Source organism: Anthonomus grandis, chromosome 6, assembly GCF_022605725.1.
Source record: "Anthonomus grandis grandis chromosome 6, icAntGran1.3, whole genome shotgun sequence".
Classification (NCBI taxonomy): Eukaryota; Metazoa; Arthropoda; class Insecta; order Coleoptera; family Curculionidae; genus Anthonomus; species Anthonomus grandis.
The window spans coordinates 1,336,729-1,361,838 of NC_065551.1; the positions used below are offsets into that span (position 1 = coordinate 1,336,729).

The 25,110-nt window shown below is 33.2% G+C and overlaps 1 protein-coding gene and 2 long non-coding RNA genes across 4 annotated transcripts in view; 2 read left to right on the top strand and 1 right to left on the bottom strand.

Annotated features, from left to right (window-relative positions):
- The window catches only part of LOC126737171 (cytochrome P450 3A19-like), a 43,535-nt gene extending 40,964 nt beyond the window's left edge, over positions 1-2,571 (top strand). For both annotated transcript variants that reach the window (XM_050441938.1, XM_050441937.1), the window contains exons 5-7: positions 1,789-1,958; positions 2,014-2,265; positions 2,324-2,571. In XM_050441938.1, coding sequence (XP_050297895.1) covers positions 1,789-1,958; positions 2,014-2,265; positions 2,324-2,502 — 601 coding nt within the window. In that variant the 3' untranslated portion in view covers positions 2,503-2,571. The remainder of the gene's footprint in view (positions 1-1,788; positions 1,959-2,013; positions 2,266-2,323) is intronic.
- LOC126737183 (uncharacterized) overlaps positions 1-14,573 on the bottom strand; it is an 85,963-nt gene extending 71,390 nt beyond the window's left edge. Inside the window, exons 1-2 of the long non-coding RNA XR_007660957.1 lie at positions 14,413-14,573; positions 8,123-8,337 (exon numbers count right to left, since the gene is read on the bottom strand). This is a non-coding gene — a long non-coding RNA (uncharacterized LOC126737183). The remainder of the gene's footprint in view (positions 1-8,122; positions 8,338-14,412) is intronic.
- An 8,895-nt stretch (positions 14,574-23,468) lies between these two features.
- On the top strand, positions 23,469-24,692 carry LOC126737188 (uncharacterized). The gene is made up of 2 exons (XR_007660965.1): positions 23,469-23,649; positions 24,220-24,692. It is a non-coding gene; the product is annotated as an uncharacterized LOC126737188 (long non-coding RNA).
- Positions 24,693-25,110: the final 418 nt, after the last annotated feature.

The window sequence follows — 25,110 nt, forward strand, 5'->3', positions numbered from 1 at the left end:
CTCCTCAGCGAAAAAGGGAAGTAAGTCTTTTTCTCGAGTGCGGTAATAAGAAACTTTAGTTTCTTTAGTTAAAAGATTTCTCTCTTTTAATCTGGAGGCCAATAATTCAGACGAAGTTTTGGATAGTCCAAGGTCTCTAATTAAATCATCAAGTGCACTTTGATCGAATGGGTTTGGTTCAAAGAGATTTTCTGGAACAAACTCGTCATCGCTCATGCTACTCAGTTCATTCAATTCATCAGAACTTTCTGTAGATGTAGATGGTAATGGTAAAGATGTATCTTTTGAGCTCCTTACAGGCCTCACAGCTGATGTTGATGTGGGGTAAGTCCATTTGGAGCGATTCGTCTTGTTGATTCCTTTTATATTAACAACGCAAAAATAGCAGTCATCGTGATGATTTAAAGGTTCACGCCAAATCATTGGAGATTGGAATTTAAAAGAGAGTCTCTTCTTAGTGGCCCATTAACTTAATTCTTCAACACAAATTTTGCACACAATATTGGGCACCCAGCACTTGTTATCTGTTTCCAAAGGAAAACCAAAACACTCTAAATACGCTCGTTTCACAAAGTCTGACATATTCAATCGAAATTTTTGAAAAACATATTCACCACAAATATAACAAAAACAATTCGGATCGTTAATGCAGACCCTTCTTAGCGAAGTCATGATGAAAATTACAATAATTTATCTAAAACGCGACTATAATAGATAAAAAACCAAAAATAAAGATAAATGAGAAGAACGTAGCTATATTCAAACAACTCGAGCTGTTAGAGTAAAACTGACGACAGATTCGAAATCAGATGCCTCGAATTAGTAAAAATATTTCAGTCAACATAAAATAACCTTCGATTTGTTGTGCAGTGTAATTGAACCGATTTTATAATTATTTTTTGTATAAGCCAAATAGTAGATAAATATTGTTTCTTTATGTTACTCATCATTTTTAAATTTGTTTTTATTTATATTTAATTTAATTAATCGTACTTCATCTTAATAATCTGGTCACAATATTTACATTAATTGCGTAATACAACATACGTCATATTAGATCTTTTATAGGAACCAACGAGGATGCAAAACAATTACTTTTTTATTTATTTAAATAATTAGAAGGTTTTGTTAGGAGTTATTACAATACTCCTTTAGTTATGCTTCCGCATTATTTTTAAATTAATTTATATTTATTTTAATTAATACGCCTCTTCTTAATAAGTCGTCATTTTTGATTCCTCTATGGTGACATTATTTAAAGTCATTGCGTAGAAGGACCAACGACGATGCAAAAAAATTGACTTTTTTTGTTTGAATAATTAGAAGATTTTTTACATTACTAGACATTAAAAATTATCTACTAAGTTTTCATATTAAAATTAATTTAATTTATATTTATTTTAATAAATCCGAAATCAACTTAATAAGTCTTCATCTTTCGCCCTCGTTGCTCAAACCGTTTTCATTATTCACATGTTGTGATGTAGACAACCCGTTATTTACTAATCAATCACGTGATTTTAAAGGGAGCAACGAAGACGCAAAATATTGACCCGTTTAAATTTAAATTATTCATTTATTTAATCATTTTCTTATACACTCAATAAGTTATAGCATGAATATTTTAAATTAACGTATATTTTTTTAATGAATATTAAACAAACATTCTTCACCTTCGTTGGTCAGACTATTAACACTGATTACGTAACATAACACATAACATATCAGATCTCTTACAGGGACCAACGAGGATGACAAAAATTGACTCTCTGAAACAATTTTTTCCAGTTATGAAACGTCAGCTACAACGTTGACTTTTGCGATATTCGAGCTGACCCAGCAACCAGACATCCAGGATAAAGTCCGTGATGAGGTCAATAGGGTAATTGAAAAGTATGACGGAGTGTTGACTTATGAGGCTGTAACGGAACTGACGTATACTGAACAAGTGATTGAAGGTTAGGCCCCCTATTCAATTTTCCTATTTTCCGTGATTTTCCTGGTTTTTTTTAGAGACTTTAAGGAAACATACACCAGTAGCGGCGATACCAAGAGCATGCATCAAGGAGTATAAACTCCCTGGCACCGAAACTGTTATAGAAAAGGGAACTTCGCTGTTTCTACCGGTATTGGGACTCCATATGGATCCAGAATATTTTCCTGATCCAGAAAAGTTTGATCCGGACCGGTTTAGTCCGGAAAATAGAAAGCTTATTAAGGAGTTCACTTATTTACCCTTCGGTGAAGGACCTAGAATGTGTTTAGGTGAGTATTGGTGCAAAGTGGGTGAATAAATATTTATTTATAAAATTTTGTTTTGCAGGCTTACGATTTGCCCTGGTCAAAACTAAATTTGCTTTGGCCTCTTTACTAAGAAATTTCAGTTTCAGACTTAATAAGAAAACCGAGCTGCCACTACGAATGGCCCCGGATCGATTGATTTCGGGAGTTAAGGGGGGAATTTGGGTTGATGTCCAAGAAGTTCACACTCAGAAAAAATGAATTTAATTAACGTATACTGTATTGATTTTTTATACACAATAATAAAGTGGATTGTGGGATAAAGTGGAAGTGGTTGCCTCTTTTCAATTTATTGTTTGTTTGGTCTTTAGTTTAATCCCTTAGATATTCAAATATTTTTAAGGCTTTTTACGACTTGTTATCAGCCGTGTATATAAATAATGAAATTATTGTTATCTTTCTTTCATTTAATACGTTTGCAGTCATGACGTTCTTGTCGAAGGTGTTTCACGTTACCTTCCTGGTGTGCTGTTTCAATATTTGGTTTTTTCTCATTTTTACTGTCAAGCAGTTGAGAAATAGGAATGTTTCTACATAAGGTACCAACGTTACATATAACATTATTTTCGTAAATTAGTATTGTGTTATTTTATTGCAGGAAAACCATCTACCGGGTGGTACGTCGCCGAGCGGAACATAGGAAATTCCATGTACATTTTAAGAGTCAATTATTGGCTTCCCTGTACATTTTACGGTATATTTCGGTTCAGGTAAAACCAGACACCAGCCACCAGCAAACAATTTGTTATAAGGCTTTGTCAAACCTGACGTACAGCCGAATACAAGAAATGTATTTTTTTTCGTTTTATCAATCTCACAAACATTCATTCAAAGTAAGACACGTTAACATTACTTTTTTATCTAAACTTTTATTTAATATAACGATGAAGTTAAACCAATAACAATTATTATTATCGATTATTAAAAAAATAATTTTATCATACTTAGAATTTAATTAAACTAATAGCAGTATCGGAAATATTTTCAGTTTATTTTTCCATCAAGTCTATCTGGTCCATTTCAACCATTAAACCTATTGTTAGTAAATTCGAGTCCAAAGACATTGCAATAAATAATTGTAAATGTTTAACTCAGAAGACCGAAAATAGATCCGAAAAAAGAGAGAACAGAACTCTTAATATTTTACTAAGTGTGGAAAAATGAAATAAAATAAAATACAATAACTTTTTTAAAAATAATAGAGAATTACATAAAAACATCAATCAGATGTTGAAACAACCCCCCATTAACAGCTAAACAATATCCTAACCGATCATAAAATTTATTTTTAACGTTACTAAGTTGATATTGGGACATTTTATTACATTCTAACGAAATAGCGTTCTCAAATTTTTAACACTTTCATAAATGACACTTTTTAAATGACCCCATAAAAAGAAGTCATTCGGTGAAAGAACAGGTGACCTGGCTGGCCAAAGTATCCGGTACCGTGGAGCAATAATATTGCCGTTAAAAGCATTTCCCAAGCACTCTCTAACCATACGGGCATTATGGGCCGGGCAACCATCCATTTGGTACCAGATCATTTGATCTTCCTGAACAACTTCTTCCAAGGCGGGTCCAATTTGATTTTGAAATAAGTCCAAATAGGTTTGAGCTGTTATAGTCCGTAAAAAAGGGCCAAAGATATGGTGTCCGATAATTCCCACGAATACATTTGTTTTTTGGGGATATTGTGTCAGAGTATGAACAAGGCGATGTTCATTTTCTTGGCTCCAATACCGGCAATTCTAAACATTTGGTTCATTGTTGAGGGTAAATGTACATTCATTGGTAAAACTAATATTTCTTAAAAAATTCCTATCATTATTTGCCCTTTCCATCATTTCAAAACAAAATGCCATTCTTCGCTCTTCATCTCCTTCCTGTAGCTCTTGATGATTTTCGAATTTATACGAATAATATTTGTGTTTTTTTTGTGCGCAATAACGTTGTATTTATGTTTATTTACCTCTTGCCCAAGAACCCTCGTACTAACCATCTTGTTTTCCCCCACAATTAATAAGTAGAATATTAAGATCTCTGTTCTCTCTTTCTTCGGCTCTATTTTCGATATCCTGAGTTGAACATGGAAATTCTGCAGTTTAGCGGCTTTTGTTAAAACTAACGAAAAATGGTCGGGTTTTTTGTAAAATGGGTGGATTTTCATATATATTTTTCACTAAGAGTGGCGGAATGCCAAATTTTATCATGAAGAGGATGTTATCACGCACTAAATCACTCACTATGGGACATGAAGAGAATAACGTCATTAGAATAACCCTGTATTCGATTAGTTTTGTCAACAAATAGGTGACAACTGAGGTGAGGTTAGGTGTGGTGTTGCCAGTTATGTCGTCTACTGCGTTTTGTCACTCTGCAGCTTCAGCCTTGTCCCCAGTGAGGCTGACTCATGAGTGCCTTCTCTAAAGTGGCAAATTCACTCTATATATTTTTAGTCACGTGAAATGTTAGGTATTATGCGTAAAATAAATTCACAAAATCTGTTTTTACCTTTTCTTGTAACCAGATCTGTTATTTTCGGCAACAAACATACCGAAGATACCCATAATTATTCCATTATTATTCTAGTAATTTTTAGATTTTGGTACGAATTAAAAATAATATGATTTTGCAGTTTAGCGGCTTTTGTCAAATTTGGCGTATTTTCACCGATTTTCTTTTTTAAATAGCTTAATTTTATCTGGAAATAATTAATAAAGTGGCTAAAGAATAAAATTAAGAAGGTGTATTTTGCAAATAGTTTCTTTATAAACAATGTGAAGTAGTCACAAATGGAGGTAAACTGAATTATTTAAAATTTTTGCTGTTATTTTGCATAAATTCAATGACAGTCGCTATCTGTCAAATGGGTTGTCGACTCTGGGAGTATGTGTTCCGTTTCTCTATCACCTCGAGGAAAACATAAGGCGTTGCGCACAGACCATAGATATACCCAACCCAACCCAATGCAACCCAACCCAACCCAACCCGACCCGACCCGACGCTTGATGGAAGGGGATGGGATGGGTTGGGTTGGGTATATCTATGGTCTGTGCGCAACGCCTTATGTTTTCCTCGCGGTGATAGAGAAACGGAACACATACTCCCAGAGTCGACAACCCATTTGACAGATAGCGACTGTCATTGAATTTATGCAAAATAAAACAGCAAAAAATTTAAATAAATCAGTTGATCTCAATTTGTGAGTACTTCACATTGTTTATGAAGAAACTATTTGCAAAATACACCTTCAGCCACTTTATTAATATTTTCAAGATAAAATTAAGCTAGTGGGTTGGGTTGGCTTGGGTTGTATTGCTCATCAAATTTTGCGTATTTTTACAATTTTTTCTAAATGACCTACCTAATTTTACCCAAAAAAAAATAAAAGAAGCGGAATGATACGATATAATTCGCCGCGAACATGTGAAATTTGATAGAACTTAAAAAAAAGAAATTTTAAAAATGATGTACTCCTAAAAATAAATGTTCAATTCAAACAAATTTGTGTTTATTACACGTAATTGACATTTTAAGTGATATGTAATGAAACTAGTGTATAAAGTTGTGCTCTCTAGGGGTCATATAGCTTTCCCACTGCAATAAAAAGTGATGTAGCCTCTCAGTATGATTTGGGAAGCGTCTTCGAAAGCAAAATTCTGCAAGGTAACCCGGAAAATGGTCTTCTCTTCTTCCATAGTTCGGAATCTTTCCTTTCACTTCTCGTCATGTTCGTTCTATATTTTGTGTATGCCCCCCAGTTGCAGGATCCACGAAATTGTATGAATGGTTTACAGTTTGGTGCTTGTAATATTCTGCATCAAGTCCCGTATAAGCTTTCCAACACGCAGACATTATGGTGGTGCCAGGTAAAATTTTTTCTTTAATGATTTCAAATAGCGTTTCTTTGGTCCGGTTTTCAACGGGAACTACAAACATTCTCTGACTACCACGTTCAAAACCGCCAAAAAGCCATTGACCCTCGATTGTTCTCCCACAATTGTACTTGCGTTTACCTACTTTCGTCTCGTGAATCTCAATAACTACTCCCTCTCCGCCCAATTTCCCATCATTAATTCCAAGAGACCAATCAATCAAAACTTCTCTACAAAAACTATTCCAATCAACTACACTGTGGTCCGACAAGTCAAATTCATTCATTAAGAAATCATGCTTTGGAGCATTGATGTCAAGTGTGTAGGCTGCAAATTGTGTGATATCATAAATGGATAAATGGATAAAATTGTTGGTTTTTCTACGGATTTAGTTGCTTTGATAAAATGTTACTTACGAGGTAAACAGTTTGTTGAATATGAAGGCTTTAAGTCTCCTATATATGAAGTGTGCTCGGGAGTTCCGCAAGGATCTAATTTGGGCCCGCTTCTCTTTTTATTATTTATAAACGATCTTGTCAATTTACTGTCTTGTCAGAGTTTACTGTTTGCGGATGATATAAAATTGTTCACAAAAATAGATACTGAAGACGATTGCGAATTCCTTCAGGTAAATCTTAACAAAGTAGAGAATTGGTGCAATGTCAATAGACTATATTTAAATGTTAATAAATGCTCTATTCTCTCATTTTCTAGAAAACTGTTGCCAATCAATTTTGACTATAGAGCAAATAATGTTCAGTTGGCCAGAGTGGATGAGGCGATTGATCTGGGAATTACTTATGATGCAAAATTAAGTTTCGCTAAGCATATAGCAAAAATAGTTTCTGACTCTGCCAAATTGTTGGGTTTTGTTTATCGAAACTGTCGGCACTTTGAAAATATTAATACTTTAAAACTACTTTTTTTCACTTACATACGCTCAAAAATAGAATATGGATCTCTAATTTGGTACCCAATTTATAGATGATATTGAGCGCATTCAGCGCAAGTTTATAAAGTATCTCAGGTTTAGAGAGGAAGGTGTCTTTCCAGCCAGAGGTTTGGATAATCAAATATACTTAAATAAATTTAATATTATATCCTTAACAAAAAGAAGGGAAATTCTTTCCTTAAAATTCTTATATAACCTTATTCATAACAAGATTGACTGTCCCACCCTTTTGGCTCGATTAAATTTTCGGGTACCAAGAATAAACTCTAGGCATTTTAGATTATTTTATGTAAAATTATATTAATAATAATTTACATGAACGGTTCGATATTTTTGTTGACAGTTCAATGTCCATTATAGAAGGTATTAAGTACATAGGTGATGCAGAGTCTTTCTAGTATGTATATAGATAGTCTGTTTAAGTGCATATTTTGATTTTTAATTTTTATACTCATTTTGGTAAATTTTTCTTTTTTTTTATATTTTTTTTTCCTTTTATTCTTTCCTGTAATTGGGTAACAAACCTGTTGGAAATAAATGCCTCTTTCTTTAGAGCCGATTATTTCAGAAACGGTTAAGAATCGGATTAAAACATAAGGGTTAATTTATCTTATTTTGACCTTCTGAATATGTTCCCAAAATATTTTCCTTTCCTCCTAAAACACCCTGTATCAATGGGTTGTTTAATGTATGAATCGTAGATTGTCTAAATGTATACTAAGAAATGGAATGAATTGAATAGAAAAAATTTAATTGTTATACCCAATATATACTATAACAATATACACAATCATTATTTCTACATTACACTTTTTTTAATAATAAATAGATGAAAAAGCCCTTCTGTATTTACTTAAAGGAAATGCTATATCAGCTTCTGTCAATTACGTATTTAAGCCCTAAATCATATCAGAGTAAATTTGATTTTATTGAATAAAACACAACGCTAATATGTACGATCCTTATGAACATTAATATTTTCAAATCTTACCTCTTCAGGTCTTTGTTTTTTTAATAAAACATCTTCTGTTGCAGTTTTGTTATTCACCAAGTTCTTCTTTTATTCCCTGCTATTGACCACTATTAATTCAGTTTCTGTCACCTTTACATTTTGGTTTTGGGAACTCGATTCTATTTCTAACTAATTCTTCCATTTCAGACTTTCTTTTACTGTATTCCAAAAAGCTTTTTTCGATTATCAGACATCTATAAAAAAAAATAGAAAAAAAAATTAGTCTTTGGCAAAATTTTGTATTCGACGTTTTAAAGAAATTTAAACCAATTAGGCCTTTTTTCAAAAAATACCAACTTTTGCAAAGTTTAAATTTTTTTTAACTACACCTAGTGCAGGTATATGTGTATAATTTAAAATAATTATTATATCATAAAATATCAACTAGGAAGCCATTACCTATTAAAGAGAAACATCAGGTTTCAACCCAAAATGTGGCTATATCTCAAAAGAAATTTTATAGGCCGTTTTTTAAACAAAATTGTGCGACGTACAAATTTAAAAAAAAAACATGCTTTATTGTTATTAACAAAGAAAAATTGTTCTAAACAAACCTACCTTAAATTACTACCACTAAACTTAACCACTACACCCCATACACACTCGAGTTCTAAAAGAAACATCAGAAAACAATACATAAGAACAGCAGAAAAAAAATACATAAAAAGTAAATTAAATTCAATAATTATCCCCTCAAGTATAAGACAGCAAAGAATTCTAACCATACAAACAAATCAAATCAAATTCAAATACTGTAAACTTACACTTAGGGAAAATTAGAATGTGTCGACGTAGTATTCATCCAGTGAATAGTAACATTTTTCGGTCAAAAGTATTTTCAATTTACGTTTAAAAGTGTCAATACATGTTGCCTCTCTGATTCCACCTGGTAAACCATTCAAATTTTTAAAATTTTGATTCCCTCATAAAAATAGATTTTTTAGTTAATGTGGAGGAGTGGATTGGAAGATTTAGATCGTTCACTTGACGCGTTAAGTATCTTGGATTTGGGGTTATAAATTTAAAGCGATTTGCAAAAAGTAAGCAGGCCACTTCCTGAATGTAGAGGGAGAAGACAGTGTGTATGCCCAGCCTAACAAATAATGGGCGACAGGAATCTCTTGGTTTAGCCCCACAGATGTAACGTACAGCACGCTTCTGTAAAACAACCAGCATTTGTAGAAGGTAGGCAGCTGCATTACCCCAGAAGCAAATGGCATACCTAAGGTGGGATTTAATTAATGAAAAATGTACAGATCTTCCAAACTCCATGCCAAGCTCCAGGGTAGCCACTCTGACTGCAAAACAACCTGCAGACACCTTTTTGCAAGTACCGAGGATATGTACATTAAGATTGGTAAGATCATTTATGTATCGGAGAAAAAGTATAGATCCCAAAACTGAACCCTGAGGAACTCCCAAGGTGATAGGATGGTAATCAGAGTACTCAGATCCTACAAGCACTTGTTGTTGCCGATCTTACAGATAGGAAGCAAACCAAGAAGATGAAACTCCTTGAAATTCATAATGATGAAGCTTCCGTAGCAGAATCCTATGGCAAACACAATCGAAAGCCTTCGACAAATCACAGAAAACTGCCGCCGAAACTCCACCATCATTTATCTGGGAGTAAAGCTCATGAAAAAAATTAAACATGGCATCATTGGTACTGGTATTTTCACGGAAGCCAAATTGAAGTCTGGTGAGGATGTTTTTGGACTTTAAAAAGGACATTATTCGATTTTTAACCAGTTTTTCAATTACCTTTGATAGCGAAGACAAGAGAGAGATGGGACGAAAGTTGGAAGGATTATCAAGAGCTCCACCCTTGTGAATTGGGATAACTTTAGCTGATTTTAGGCAAGATGGAAATATCCCCTTGCTCCAAGAAAGGTTAATTGCGTCAACTAGTGCCTTTAGCGCCGTTTCTGGAAGTGTGAGAAAAATCTTAGCTGAAAGGTTGTCTTCTCCAGTTGAATTTTTATTTTTTTCAGTTTACAGAATATCCTTGAGTTCGTTTAGGTTTGTAGGTATAAAGAAGAAGGAATTTGGAACATGAATGGCTGGCATAAAGGAAAGAGGATCCACTGAAGGGTTCAAATTTTGCTGAAGTTGGAGAAAAAAAAATTGTTAAAATCATTGGGAGAGACTTCAGGGCATTGTCTTGACTGCTGACCACAATTCTGACGAATATCATTAATAATTTTCCAACTCTCCTTATATTTGTTAAATGAACCACTTAAACGGTTGGAGTAGTAGGTTTGCTTAGAGATTCTTATCAGACGACGATACAAGGCTCGGTAAGAATTTAAATAGTTATGAAAAACTGGAGAGTCTACCAGGTAAACCAGGAACTCGGATATACATGGAACAACAAGAGCAAAATAATAATGGTACCAAAAAAAACCTTTCATCCAATAATATGAGATCTTCAGATCGAGAAACAATACATTTAAATTATTACATACAACTAGAACTCAGAACAGAAAAAATACAGTAAAATAGAAAGTGTTTGTAGATGGAATGGACAAAAATTTGTACATAAAGATAAAAAAAGAATTGATTTAGTAGAGAACCACAATGTCATAAAAAACTAAAGAGAGAATACTGTTGTATGTGTATATAATGTGTATATTCAATTCAAAAGTTTCTTATTTGTTCAAAACACAAAAATACATTACACAGTGCAAAGATAATACAAAATGTACTTAGACAAATAAGGAACATTTCACGATTATGGATAACCAATACACCAAATCATAACAAACATAAATCGGTGCTAAATGAATCTACAACTTAAAAAACTAAGACAAAGTACAAAAGAAGATATTTCAGTCTATTCTCAGACAAAGAGTAGATTAGTATGGACTTGTGTCATTAGAAAATAATATTGTACATTGAGTATAGGTCTAGGGCGATGAGGAAAGATGCAGGAGAAAACATGCAGGAAACGCCGCATGTTTCACAAAAATGCAAAAATTACATTTGATTTAGTGCTGTTCAGATCAGTGTGCATAAAAATCAATCAAATAACTGGAATTAACTTAACACATTGATGGACGTTACTGCCATAGAAGTATTCTAAAATTCACGCCATGGGACTCCTACTGCTATGGCAGTAAAATAAATCGAGTATGAAAATTCACCTCTGCCATAGCAGTAGGAATTTGAATATAGATTTACTGTAGTTCAACTAATACTGTCCCACCACAATTTTTTTAAATTTGGGGCACTGTCCTACTAGTAGGAGAAACTCGTTTGCATAGGCAAGCTGTTTGTTAGTTGATTGGGGAGTAATTTTGGCGCTCTTACCGCAGCAGTCACCGTCTCATTGTTTACTACCCAGTTGTATCTTAACTGTCCCAGAGGAGACACATGTTTTTGTTTTTGTGATCTGCGTAATTAGTAATGGATCCTAAAGAACAACAGAGATTGTTAAAACTGTATGATGAAGTGTCTAGTGATGAATACTGTGAGAGTGATTCGACGGACATGGAAAGGTAGGACCCTTTTGTAGACAGAGACAGTGAATTTGATATAAATGACCCTACTTATCAACCCAGAGATAGTGATTTAAGCAGCAGTTCTGAAAGATATGGAATAAAATTTTTTGAGTTATGTGCGCTAAATGGGTACCTATTTAATATAGAAATATACAGTGGAAAAAGTGAAAAAATTGAAGAGGAATCAAAAGTGGATTCGCTTGTTTTGCGACTAATGAGTCCATATCTCAATAGAGGACACCATCTGGTGCTGGATAATTTTTATAATAGTGCAAAACTCTCAGAAAACCTCTTAAAACACAAAACTCACACAACAGGGACCCTCAGGAGTAATAGGACAGGCAATCCAAAAGTTGTGACTTTGGAAAAGTTGAAAAAGGGGGAATACATCTGGAGAAGACGTCGAGGTGTATACATCTCTAAATGGAGAGACAACAGGGATGTCTTACTTTTAACCACCAAGTATCATCCCAAGTTAATTGAAGTCTCAAATCGCTTTAGCAAGGTAAATTTTTTGTTTTTCTAACATAGGTACACTAATATAATAATATATATATTTTTTTTTGGTGAAATTAAAACCAGTTGAAGTAGCAGAATATATCAAATATATGTCTGGTGTTGATAGACTGGATCAGCTTGTATCTTACTACTCATGCCCACGAAAAATAATAAGGTGGTATAAGAAAATCATTTTTCATTTACTAGATGTTACAATATTTAACACATTTATTATTTACAAGAAAAAAATAAAAAATATCAGAATGATCAAATTTCAAAAAAAGATTATTACATGATTGCTCGAAATACCTGCAAATGAAAAAAATGGTAGACTTTTTTTTGAAACAAACAAAAACATTGCTGTACATGACAATCGGCAAACACCAGCAAAACCAGATAATAATGATACTCCACATCCACTTCCCGAAAAAATCCCCTTGCCCTCTGAGAATTATAAAATCTTGGGTTATAGTTATCAGAGCCAAACCAGTGTTAATGACAATTATATGGTTGTTAATTATGTTAGAACTTAATAGTTTATTATTGTGGATAGGTTTTAAATGAATTATTATGTTGTATTATTCTTTTTTTTAATGCGGTTGATCCCATACAATAATAATAAATAAATAAATAAATAAAAAATAAATACAGGTAGGCTTCTGGGACCTGGTCCCAAATTTGATTTTTAAGATCACTAATAGAATTAAAAACATCAGGCATTGTAATATCAAAGTTCTTAAGGTCAATTTTGCCCTTAATATCACAGGAATGGTACAATTTAGCTTCTTATAAACAGAGGCACAATGATTTGAAAAAAATCTGCAATTTGATGTGTGCTTTCACTAATTTGGTCACCATAAGACATTGAACTAGGTAATTCCCAGTTTTTATTTTTAGAATTAACAAATCTCCAAAATTCTTTGCAATTATTACTAATATTATTTTGGATGTTGTGAATGTGATTTTTGTAGCTTATATTATACATTTCTTTACACTAGGCACAAAAAAAGTAAATTGTTGGTAGTCAGCTAGAGATTTAGAAAGTTTCCAACTTTTATGCCTAACTTTTTTATTAATAATAGCAGATTTTAGCTCTTAACTATACCATTCTGGAAATGTTTAGGTTTTAGCTTTGAGCTTAGGTACACTGTGTCCCATTTTGGATGAGACTGCAGGGTATCTCTGTCATTTTTTAAGATAGAGCTTTGCGGTTTTCGCGACCCTGTATCACTTTTTTGTAAAACTTTTAAAGCCACAAACAGAAATGTTCTAACTACTTTTGTTCCTGAAATACAGGGTGAAAACAAAAATGTTCACTTTTGGAGATGTTATTATTTCTCAGGCCCTGTATAAGATAGAATAAAAATGAAAACTGCTTATAATAGATATTTTTACATAAAAGTCAGTGACGTATTTAATTTTTTTTCCCAATGCACTGTTTTTAAGATTGGGCACAAACTTGGTATTTTTTAAATGGAACACCCTGTATATTTTAACGTCAAATTTTTGCATTTTTTTTTCTGAATACATTGATGTATCACAACCTATTCTTTAGTAAATTTTAGCTTCAAAAATCAGAAAAATCCATATTTATTTTTGTTTTTAATAGTAGGCCATAAATTCTTACACACATGCATTTAATTATTACTTTTTAAAACGCCATGTGATTTAAACCTGTTTATTTAACTATATTTTAAACATTAACTTAAAATATTAATATAAACATAAAAATGTTAAAAACAAAAAAAATATATCGGACCAGGTTTAACATTAAAAACTAATTAGCAATTACAAGAATCAAATTAGAAAATTAATTACAAAAACCAAAAAAAAAACAACAAATATAAATTTAATAAAACTAGAGATACCCTGCAGTCTCATCCAAAATGGGACACAGTGTACATAAAACTCTATAGCTCTAGAAACAACTTCATTTCGATTAGGTGAAAAATTAAATATAATCAAAGGATGATATTTATCACAGGGCAGTAGAAAATTATCACATAAAGTAACCATAATATCAGAGTCATTAGTGAAAACAAGATCGAGCAAAGAGATAATTTTTTTTGAAATAGGTTGAAAAAATCCAAAATTGTCAACTAAAGAACAGGCCTGGAAGGGAGTTGATTGTCCTACAATAATACCATAGTCCTCACTGTCCCATGTAATACTGGCTAAATTAAAATCTCCACACATGCAAAATCATTTGTATGTACAAATGATTATAATAGTTGGCTATCTTTGGATATACATGTTAGTATAATTTACCTGGATTCAATTATAGGTAAGCTATTCGGCTCCATACTTTCGACATAAAAATTAAAAAACCGGAAATAATTTGGATGTCTACTAAAAAAAAAACAGCAAAAGGAAAAATTATGGAAGATGCTCTCACTTGACATGTGTGTAGAGTAGCATAGCATCCGATCAATATCCAGCGACCAAAACCAAAATCGAGAACACAGCATATGTCAGTTGCCAGCGACCTATTTATAGTCCGCGCTCGCTGTTATTTAACCAATATAATGCCCACATTTCCTGAAATTACCAGAGGATTTTAATAATTTTTTATCGAGATATTAACAATGAATATAGTCGCCTTCGCTCTTACACTGGTATTTATAGTCCATCTCCGAGAGAACCGCTGAGATATCTCTCGCCGGCAAATATTTCGGCGGGCGAATAGGATAGGTGGCGAATCGCCGAAATGTGTATTTCATAATCGAGCGCTTGAAGAACCGCCGGCTGGCGAACGGACCGGCGGCAGCGACGCGCTAAAGCCTCGTGTCCACATGCAATTAACTTGCGATAGTTCTTTACCAAGTATAGTCTGAAAACATCTTGTCGGACTTGGAGCATTGTCTTATTTATTTAATGTAACACGACGTTTCGGTTGGTAAGTATCTCCAACCGTTATCAAGTGTAAACTGACAGCAAACTACTATTCTATAGGCTTATATACTAGATGTGTGCAGCGATGTGGAAGGGGGGGGAAGGGAGGGAAAGTCATCCGTGAAAAAGAGTTGGGGGGGGAGGAAGACACGCTCCTCTCTAGATCCTACACTGTCCTGAGAGTAGAGGCTTCCAGATGTTGGGTATATCGACGCTTGATTATGGACCTGGAAACCTACGAAAACAAGGTTGAGGAAGTTTTGAACAAAGGCGAATACAGGCTACTATCTAAGGATCCGACGACAACCATAGAAGGTCGAATTTACAGAGCAGTTAAAAAGTACTCCTCAACATTGTCGGATGCGGTACGCTTTAGGCTGACACCACATTATAGCAAACCTCCACACCTATACGGACTACCCAAGATTCATAAGGAGCAAATGCCTCTGCGGCCCATCACGAGCTCTAGAAATTCGCCGACATCAGAACTCTCGAAATTCCTTTTGGAGATCATCAGACCGATCCAGGGAAATGCAGCGTCTTTCGTGCGAAACTCTGCCCACTTTGTAGACCTTCTTGGAGAGATCGAAGTCGAGACCAATGACAGATTGGTGAGTTTTGATGTCGAAAGTCTCTACACCAATGTACCCATAGGAGAGTCTCTTAACATCATCCGAGACAAACTAAGCAAGGATGCAGCTTTCTCAACTCGGACCACACTGCCTCTGGACGGGGTGATGGAACTTTTGGAGATCTGTCTTCGTAATTCTTACTTTCAGGTCAAGGATAGATTCTACGCCCAAGACGAAGGACTTCCGATGGGTTCATCTCTTTCCCCAGTAGTAGCAAACATCTTTATGGAATGGTTCGAGGAACATGCAATAGATGCCTCCCGTTGCAAACCCAAGCTCTGGCTTCGATATGTGGATGACACCTTCATCATCTGGGACAAAGAGGAAAAAGCACTTCAAGAGTTTCTGCTTCACCTCAACAGTTTCAGACCAACAATCAAGTTCACGATGGAGACAGAAAAGGACTCAGCTCTACCTTTCCTAGATGTCCTCGTTAAAAAGGTCGGCGGAAATCTCCGAACTTCAGTTTATAGAAAACCAACACACACGGGCCAGTATCTGCACTATGAGTCCAACCATCCTGCAACCACCAAAGTAGGCATCATAAGATCCCTCTACAATAGAGCTCGAACCATCTGTAGAAACGACGAGGATCTCAAGACTGAAGTGGATACCATCTACAAAGACCTACAACAGAATGGATATCCAAAGAAGCTAATAAGTAGGACCATCCAAAGAACGCGTCCAAATCAAATCAGAGACGAGGCCACCACGACAACCAGACTTCTACCCATACCTTACATTAGGGGTACATCGGAACAAATCCGACGCATTGCAAGCAAGTACAATATTAGAACTGCCTTTAGATCTAGCACCACTATCAGAAGCGTGGTATCAAAGACTAAACCAGATGGCATGGTGGATACCAAAAATTGCGTCTACCGGATCCCATGTGAGTGCGGTGACTCATACATAGGTGAAACGAAGCGCCCCCTAGAAATCAGAGCGAAGGAACATCGCAGCTGGACCCAAAGAGGAGAGGTTTCCAAATCCGGAATAGCAGAGCACGCGTGGCATAATGGACACAATATCCATTGGTCAGAAGCCAAGATTCTGCACAAGGAACAGCACTGGCGGAAGAGGAAGTTCGTAGAGGCAGCTTTCATTTCACAGAATCAGAGGATCTTCAGCCAGCCAAGCGTCGATATACCCAACATCTGGAAGCCTCTACTCTCAGGACAGTGTAGGATCTAGAGAGAAGCGTGTCTTCCCCCCCCCCCCCAACTCTTTTTCACGGATGACTTTCCCTCCCTTCCCCCCCCTTCCACATCGCTGCACACATCTAGTATATAAGCCTATAGTAGTTTGCGGTCAGTTTACACTTGATAACGGTTGGAGATACCAACCGAAACGTCGTGTTACATTAAATAAATAAGACAATGCAAGTCCGACAAGATGTTTTCACTGTACCATTGTCTACCACCTTCAAAAACAAGTATAGTCTGGCAAGGGGATCTAAAACAGCGGCAGGAATGTGGGCCAAAATATTCGACGTTACCATGTTTAACCTCAAAACGTAATTGTGCGGGACTTACTTTCTAATAATATGCAATATAAGATTTTTTACAATCACAAGATATAGAGGGTAAAATGTTAAGAATTATAATCTAAATAGTTATTCCATTTTGGCTATAATACGCAATTGTTTTACCATTAAATATCGTACAATTAAATGTTTGTCCAAAAAATGGATCATGTTTAGTAAATCTGGCAATGTTACGTTGCACCTCGCAGCCATTATGAACCTGAACGCTTGTGATTGGTTTCCCTCGCCGCACGTGTTTTTGTTATGAATGATTTCGACAGTTCATTGGACAGCGTCTTTGTCACCTGTTTACAATGCTTGCTGCCGTTTCAAAACATTGATTACTATTGAAGAGTGGACAGTGGCGTAGGTTTTATCGTTGATTTTTGGATTCCGTTTATTTTATATGTTATTTATTATTTTATTTGTGGCTATTAATTAAAAAAACTGATATTAGTGTTGTGTAATTATATCTATAAGTAGGTAGTGTAATTTTCGTAGGTTTGGAGTTTCACTGTTTTATTACTTACATGAAATACCTAATATTTAATTTTTTAGTTTGTTTTATTATTGTCTACATATATACGAATAATAACATTTATTATAAAGAATAAATGCACTGAGGCTAAGGTCCTTCATAGTCAAACGAGGGAAGTGATAGCAAACGTTTACAGGTAAGTTATAATAATTTATTTAAAAAAAAAGTGAAAGTGCCTCTTAAGTGTGCATCTTAAAAAAACAGTAGTTTATATTATATTTTATTGCTTTTTGTATACCAACTATGCATTCAAAATATTGTTATTAGGATTTGCGATGAAGAAGCTGCAAATAATTCGATGAAATTGCCTCTTAAGCGTAAGCTTGATCGCGTTTCCCTTTATACCGGAGTCTCCGTATCATCTGTGAGAAAAATTCACAAGGAAGATGAAGAAAGGCGACAAAATAACCCTGATGAAATGTTAGCCAGTCTAGGGAAAAAACGGCCACGGAAAACTGTCGTCGAAAAAGATGACTTTATAAAAATGTTAATGTAAAATTTTAAATTTGACTTTTTAACTATTTGAAAATGACTTTGAAAATGACCAGATTTTACCTGGAATATAAAGTGGTTCCGACAACTAGAAAGTTGTTAAGAAAATTAAAAGAGGCAAATTTTTCTTATTCCAGGGAAACGCTTAGGCTTTTATTAAAGTCAAATGGCTTTTTTTTTGGCGTAAGTGTCAAAATAAGAGGAAAATTTTAATGGAGAGGCCCAATATTCTTTCCTGGAGATACAAATATCTTCGCGAAATACGAAAATATCGTGAAGAAGGCCGAAACATTATTTACTTGGACGAAACTTGGGTGGATAACGATTTGACGTTCAAGAAATAATGACAGAGCGATACGGTTACTGGTGTTTTAAAAAATATTAGTTCAACGGGTAAGCATACAAAAACTCCAACAAAATCCTCTTTAAAAAGAGATATAATCGCCTGGTTAACTAAGAAAGGTAGCTATAACAACTTAATTAAGCCTTTTGAACTGATAAATTTTAAATTTTAAATATATAAATGTACCTACATAATATGTACATACACGGTGAGCTAATGAAAACTTTCCACCCCAGTTTCTTCAGATATTTTCTTTAAAAAAAAAAATTTTGATGATCGTTTTTTGACTTCAGGCGAACAAACTTATTTAGTATTTTCAATCCCTTAACTCTAACCCCCATGCGGGGGTGACTATCAACCCCAAAATCTTAAATAGGAAGGGGTGTCGAGTGATACCCTTACCATTTAAGATTTTGGGGTTGATCGTCACCCCTGCGTGGGGTTAAAGTTAAGGGGTTAAAAATACCAAATAAATTTGTCCCTTGCAGTCTAATATCGATTGGCAAACAAATTTTTTTTTAAAGAAAATGGCTGAAAAAAATGGGGTGGAATAAGGTTTATCCTGTATATTATTATGCATTACATATACTATATGTAGTCACGATGCAAGTGCCAGAAAATTTGGCACCATTGAGATCTTTTCGATTTGGTTTTACGCCACAAACCACCTGGTGACCAAAAAAATTATATAGTAGATCGGATTATAAGGTCCCATGGGCATACTCCATTAAGAACACCGCCTTATTTATGCGAGTTAATTGAATAAGCTTGGGCAAGACTCAAATTTTTAATAAGAAGTCGGAATACTACTGGCAATTTTAACTTTACAACCTTAAAGGAGGTTACTGAGGATGCAGTAACAGAAATTGGATTGGCAGAAATTTTGCCAGCACGTCAGAACTGTGGAGGATAAATTCTGGGAAACTGACCAAATCATGGAAGAAATCGAGCCCCTTGTCATCACAATAGGAAATGAGGACAGTGACACTAATGGCAGTAGTAGTGAAGACGATAGTGAATACGAGGCTGAAGGTAGAGAAAACGAGCTCGCTTATTTCACCAGTGAAAATAAAAACATGTTTAAGTGAAGTGTGTGAGACTTAAAAAAAATATTAACATAAATAACAGTAAACGAAAAATTAGGTAAGTTATTTACCTTATATTTTTCTCAAATTACTTTACTTTTTCGGAAATACCAAAAAGACTGAAAATTTCGCATAAAAAAACATAAAAATTCTTGTTCCTAGTTTAGCCGAACTTTTATCAATGCCAAAACGCTTATGCTGTTCGTTTTTTATAATCTATACCAGGTGGCTCATTTTAGTCGACGTTTGACTTTTGTTTTGTTTTTTTTAATGACCTTCAAAATACACGTACTATTGCAGTGACATGGCCTCCTGTGACCTTAGCAACTTTTGTTTAAACTTTGTTTTTAAATTCGGCTTAGCAACAGAAATATTTGCGTGCGACCCTGTATACAGGGTGTTCCACAATCAACGTCACAGCCTATAACTTTTTTATTTTTAAGTATATTTTTTTTTAAATATATTTTTAATAGCTATAGGATCACTACCCAAAATTACTTAAAAAAAAAGTACCCCCGATAAATTCATTTTTGGGGGATGTATTTGTTGGGGGTAGTTTTTTTAAGTAATTTTGGGTAGTGGTCCTATAGCTATTAATTTTTTTTTTAATTTTTATAGTTAAAAATAAAAAAGTTATAGACTGTGACGTTGATTGTGGAATACCCTGTATACCAAAAAAAAAGAACTTATTTCTAAAACCATAAAACATACAAATGAATAATTAATTAGGAAAATTTATTTTGATAAATTTTAAAATTATTTTCCTTGAATCGAATTTAAATAATTTCACATAATACCACACGCCACTGTCCATTTTATGAATGAAGTCGGCCATGTTGTCTCCACTACTGCATTCCCCTTACCTCAGGCCGAAGTGTTTCAGATTCGTCTGCCACACTGTATCATGTTATGTACCGTAGCCGATCGAGAGTTCTAGCCGTGACACTGGTTTCGTGGCGTCAAAATTGAAGCCGAGATTTGGTGGCGCACGCCGTACATCGGAACGACTAAGTGGAGATACCGCGGGACCTAATATTTTACATTTTACAAGATAATATATTTTTTTATTATTACGTATTTTTAGGTATATGATAAATGTTTTAAATATTTTTTATTATTTATTTTATTGGAAAAATATACATAAACGGTGTTTCAAATTCGTCTACCCTCAAAATACGAAAATGGATAATTTACCCCAAAGTTGCACATTATTTACTTGTAAAAGAATATGCCATATAAATATATATATATATATATATATATATATATATATATATATATATATTATATTTTATGTGGTTTTGAAGATTATCGAAAAAAAACAAATTTTCAAAAACTTATTCTTGACACTTTTGTGGGTTATCTTGGTTGCTATAGGAAAGTTTTTGCATTGCTGTATTACATTTTCATAAAAATGTTAATGCCGAAAACAAAATTAGGTAGGTACCTACGCCAAATTTTTGTTGCTTATTTAAAAAATCAAAAATTTGAATGATTCCGAAGATAATCAAAAAAAAACCAAAAAAAAAATTTAAGATCCATTTTAATTTTTTCTGAGCTTAAACAGGAATGCAGCAAGAGGTAGGCATGATTCTAAATAAAATTAAGATTGTAAAATGTAAGTTAAAAATAAAATTGTTAATTTACCCACCTAATTTAAATACCGAATTTTTATTCTTTTTAAAACTCAAAGCGAGTATCCAAATAGTTTGGTAGTTTAAAATTTTAAATGCGTAATCTTACTATAAACTACAATAATAACTGCAGTAAAATATTATTTCGAATCAACGCAAAATATGTGCCCCAGCGCGGAATTTTTGCCATCGCGATGCGGTCGTCGCCTCGCATGATTTCGGCTTCTGTTGTGAGGTATCGATGGAAGCGGGGATAAGTGTCCAGGCTAGAACCGTTGATTGAATATTTGGGAAGATACGCAACCTTATGGGCTAAAGCGTGACCGCAAATATGCGTGAAAAATAGATGGCGATTCTCTCCAGTATGCGCGAAAATAATTTCGTCCGTCGCTTCTCATTAGTAATCGGCCGATATCCCTGAGTCGTGTGGGAGAGTTTTTGCACAGGTTCGTGTTTCCCGTATTGCAATTTGGTAGTTGTTAAAAAATTTTCTTGGATATCATAATCACAAATAGATAGATATATGTAAATGTGTTTAGTTTGTGAGACAATGGCTCCTTTAGGCAAAATTAATCAGTGTGCGTATCGTGGGTGCAATAATGTAAGAAAATGTAAAAACAATGTTCTCAGTTTTTTTCAAATTTTCAATTATAAAACCAGTGTTAGTTAGCCAGTGGATAGAAAATATAGGCAATGCGGAAACATATGTTATGGATGAAAATTTATTAAAAAACAAAGTGGTTTGCGAGAAACATTTTGACCAAATATATATTGCAGTAAGTAATAAGCGAAAGAGACTTTTAAAATCAGCTATACCAATTCCATGGAAAGGTATTATTTTTGATATTTTACTGTTTCCTTCCAAATTAGTGTTATAAATTTACTCTAAATTATAGAATCGGCCTCTAAAAACACAATTTCTTTGCCTGATACCTCATGTAACGCTCAAAGCCTTGAGAGTTTAGATGCAAAAGTTTCATCAATAAATTGGGAAAATGGTAAGTAAAGAATATTATAATATTACTTAAACTTGACACTTTATTTTTTATAGGCAGATTTTTTTAACTGTTGTATTAAAAGTACATGAGTGGGTATACTTTTAATGCTCACTCTCGTGCTCGCATTACTGAAAATATTCCTATTTGCCCTTTTGCATATTTTCAAACCCTTTTACAAGTTTGTGACAAACCTTACCTATTACGACAATAAGTATTATAATATTATTATAACTATAATTATTATTATATATTACTTACTTATAGCAGGAAAATTCTTTTAATGCACAAATGTAAATGGACGATAGATCTCATCATTTTAGGATAAAAAGTTTGTTTGTTTTTTAGCAAAATTTGGAAATGCCTATTTATTTTAAGAAAGCTTCGCTTTTCAAAAAAAGTTCTACAGCAAATAAATATTTTAAATTTAACAGGCCACTTAATTTGCTAACTAGAAGATGTTAAAGACGTAACACAAACATTTTTGGGCGGGATAAAGAAGCTTTTTATAGGATATTACATTTTATTTATAGGGTCTATATTTATATCTATAGGTATATATTTATTTATGTAAGATTTATGTTCATTATTGGTAATTCTTATTGGTAATAGTCTACAGGTTTCACCTATGTAAAATTTACCACAAGTACAAAGAATTTTATATATTAGATTTTTATTAAGTTCATTTTAATTGAAAGGTTAAGTTTTTCTTAATAAATATCGTAATGTGTTTTGTGATTTAAAAGTAATTCTTATGTTAAATTTTTTAGCAATGCTTTTTATCTTATAAGAAAAACCTGGAATAAATAGTAAAATAAGATTTGTCGTAAAAATTGGTTGATTCAATTTTATACGTGCATTATCAAACTCTAATTAAACAAAACTCTAATTAAACAAACTAAAATAATTTTTTTGTATTAAGATATCTTTAATAAAATCTTTTTCAGTTGTTAAATATTGATTATTACAAGTAATGTATTTTTAATGGTATTTTCTAAATTGATTTTTGCTATAAGTGACGTAATACTCAATAAAATAAGTAACTTATAACAGATCTAAGTAATAAAATACAGTGAAAACTACTTTTGGGTGATTACTTTTCAATTTTCTGTTAGATACTTTAGCCTTTGACGGTGTTTCGAAAATCGTAATATTATTATATATATTTATAATAATCCTAATATTTAATAAACAAAAAACTGAATGCACTGGTCAATTTTGAGCATTTGTACTTAAATGTCTCTAAATTTACCAGATAGTATAATACAAGTTTTTAGAAAGTTTTTATTTGTAGATACTACAATTGATACAAATGTATTGCCTGGCACGCATATTCAAGTTGATATTTTGCAGCATAGTTCAAAAAATGGTAAGTGTTTGGTAAATTTTTACAAATTTGCTTTTGCTTGCAATAAAATCTAAATAAGAAATGAATTACTTGAATTTTAAGGAGATATATATTCTTTAAAAATTGGTAAAATTGGTAACACTTGATCTATTCTGGTCTTCGAATAGATCAAGCATATGTCAACAAGCATATGTGAGAATGATCAACCATATGTTTCTAAATAAAGGAAATTAAAATTTTCTTTTAAACTTTAGTTTTTTTAAAGAATTTGAATATTCTTTAGCAATTGTTCAAAAATAATTCTACACCTGTTATTTTTAGTGATATAGAACAAATTTTGCTTTAACTGGCTGGTTGTAATATAATGATACAACTTAATAAACTTTTTTTCCATTTAAGAAATTTATTCCTAGTTAATATATAAAATTAAACGTCCTCCTGTATATCTAAATTCACGTGTTTTTTTTAGGAAGTTTTTTTTTTGAGAAGTTATTAAGGATGGTTCGTTTTGAAATGAAAGCACTGTATAGCTAACTTTTTTGAATGACCCCTTTATGTTTTAGAAGATGGATAAATTGTTTTATATTTCAGATAAACAATTAAAAACTTATTCTCGTAAGAGGCTTCACGAAGATGAGATTGTCGGTGACCAACATGAAAAAGTTAAACTTGTACGTCACAGTCCCAGTCCTCAAAGCACACAGACAGTTCTAAAGTTCACTGTAGATTATCCAGATACTCCATCTTCCACAAAATCTAATATTAAAAAAAAATCAAGAGTTTTAAGTGTTCAGTTAACTTTAAACGTTAACTAACATTAAAAAAAAAAAGTTTAAAGCTCAAAAAAATAAGTATTTACGCCTTAAAAAGAAAGCAAATCTAGCGTCTAAAAACTTTTTGGCAAATTTACTTAAAGGAAAAAGTACAGCTGTAAAAACACTAATTAACATGCAGTTATCTCCAACGAGGAAAAAAGTTTGGACGACCAATGAGCGACATTTGGCACTTTCTCTTTATTATAAGTCTTATTCTTATTTATCTTATTAAAAGCTTATTGAATTTTTGTTTTGTTTTTATTTATTTATTTTTGTCTCAAAAAAGGATTTTGGTAGGTCATTTATTATTTGTTAATAAAATTTAAGTTGTAAGAGATAGCACCTTCCAATACATTACTTGACCACCACATTTATCTAGTCATTTATGCGAGATCACAGCGCATTTAAATGTCGGCAATAACAAAATAAATAAAAGCGCTGTTATCATCATCGCCCTTGTCTTAAAAAAATAACAACACGGCCGGGCGCCCAAAGATTCCCGCGTCGTTAAACTGCAAATGGTCAATATAGTGCCGACAAAGAAAAACAAAGTTGATGATGGCTCTTTAAAGACAGAACGTCGTATTTTAAATTTAAAGGTGTCATCCTATAGGCGAGAAAAAGTGGTCACAATAATTTATTCATTTAATAAATACTTTTGTCATAT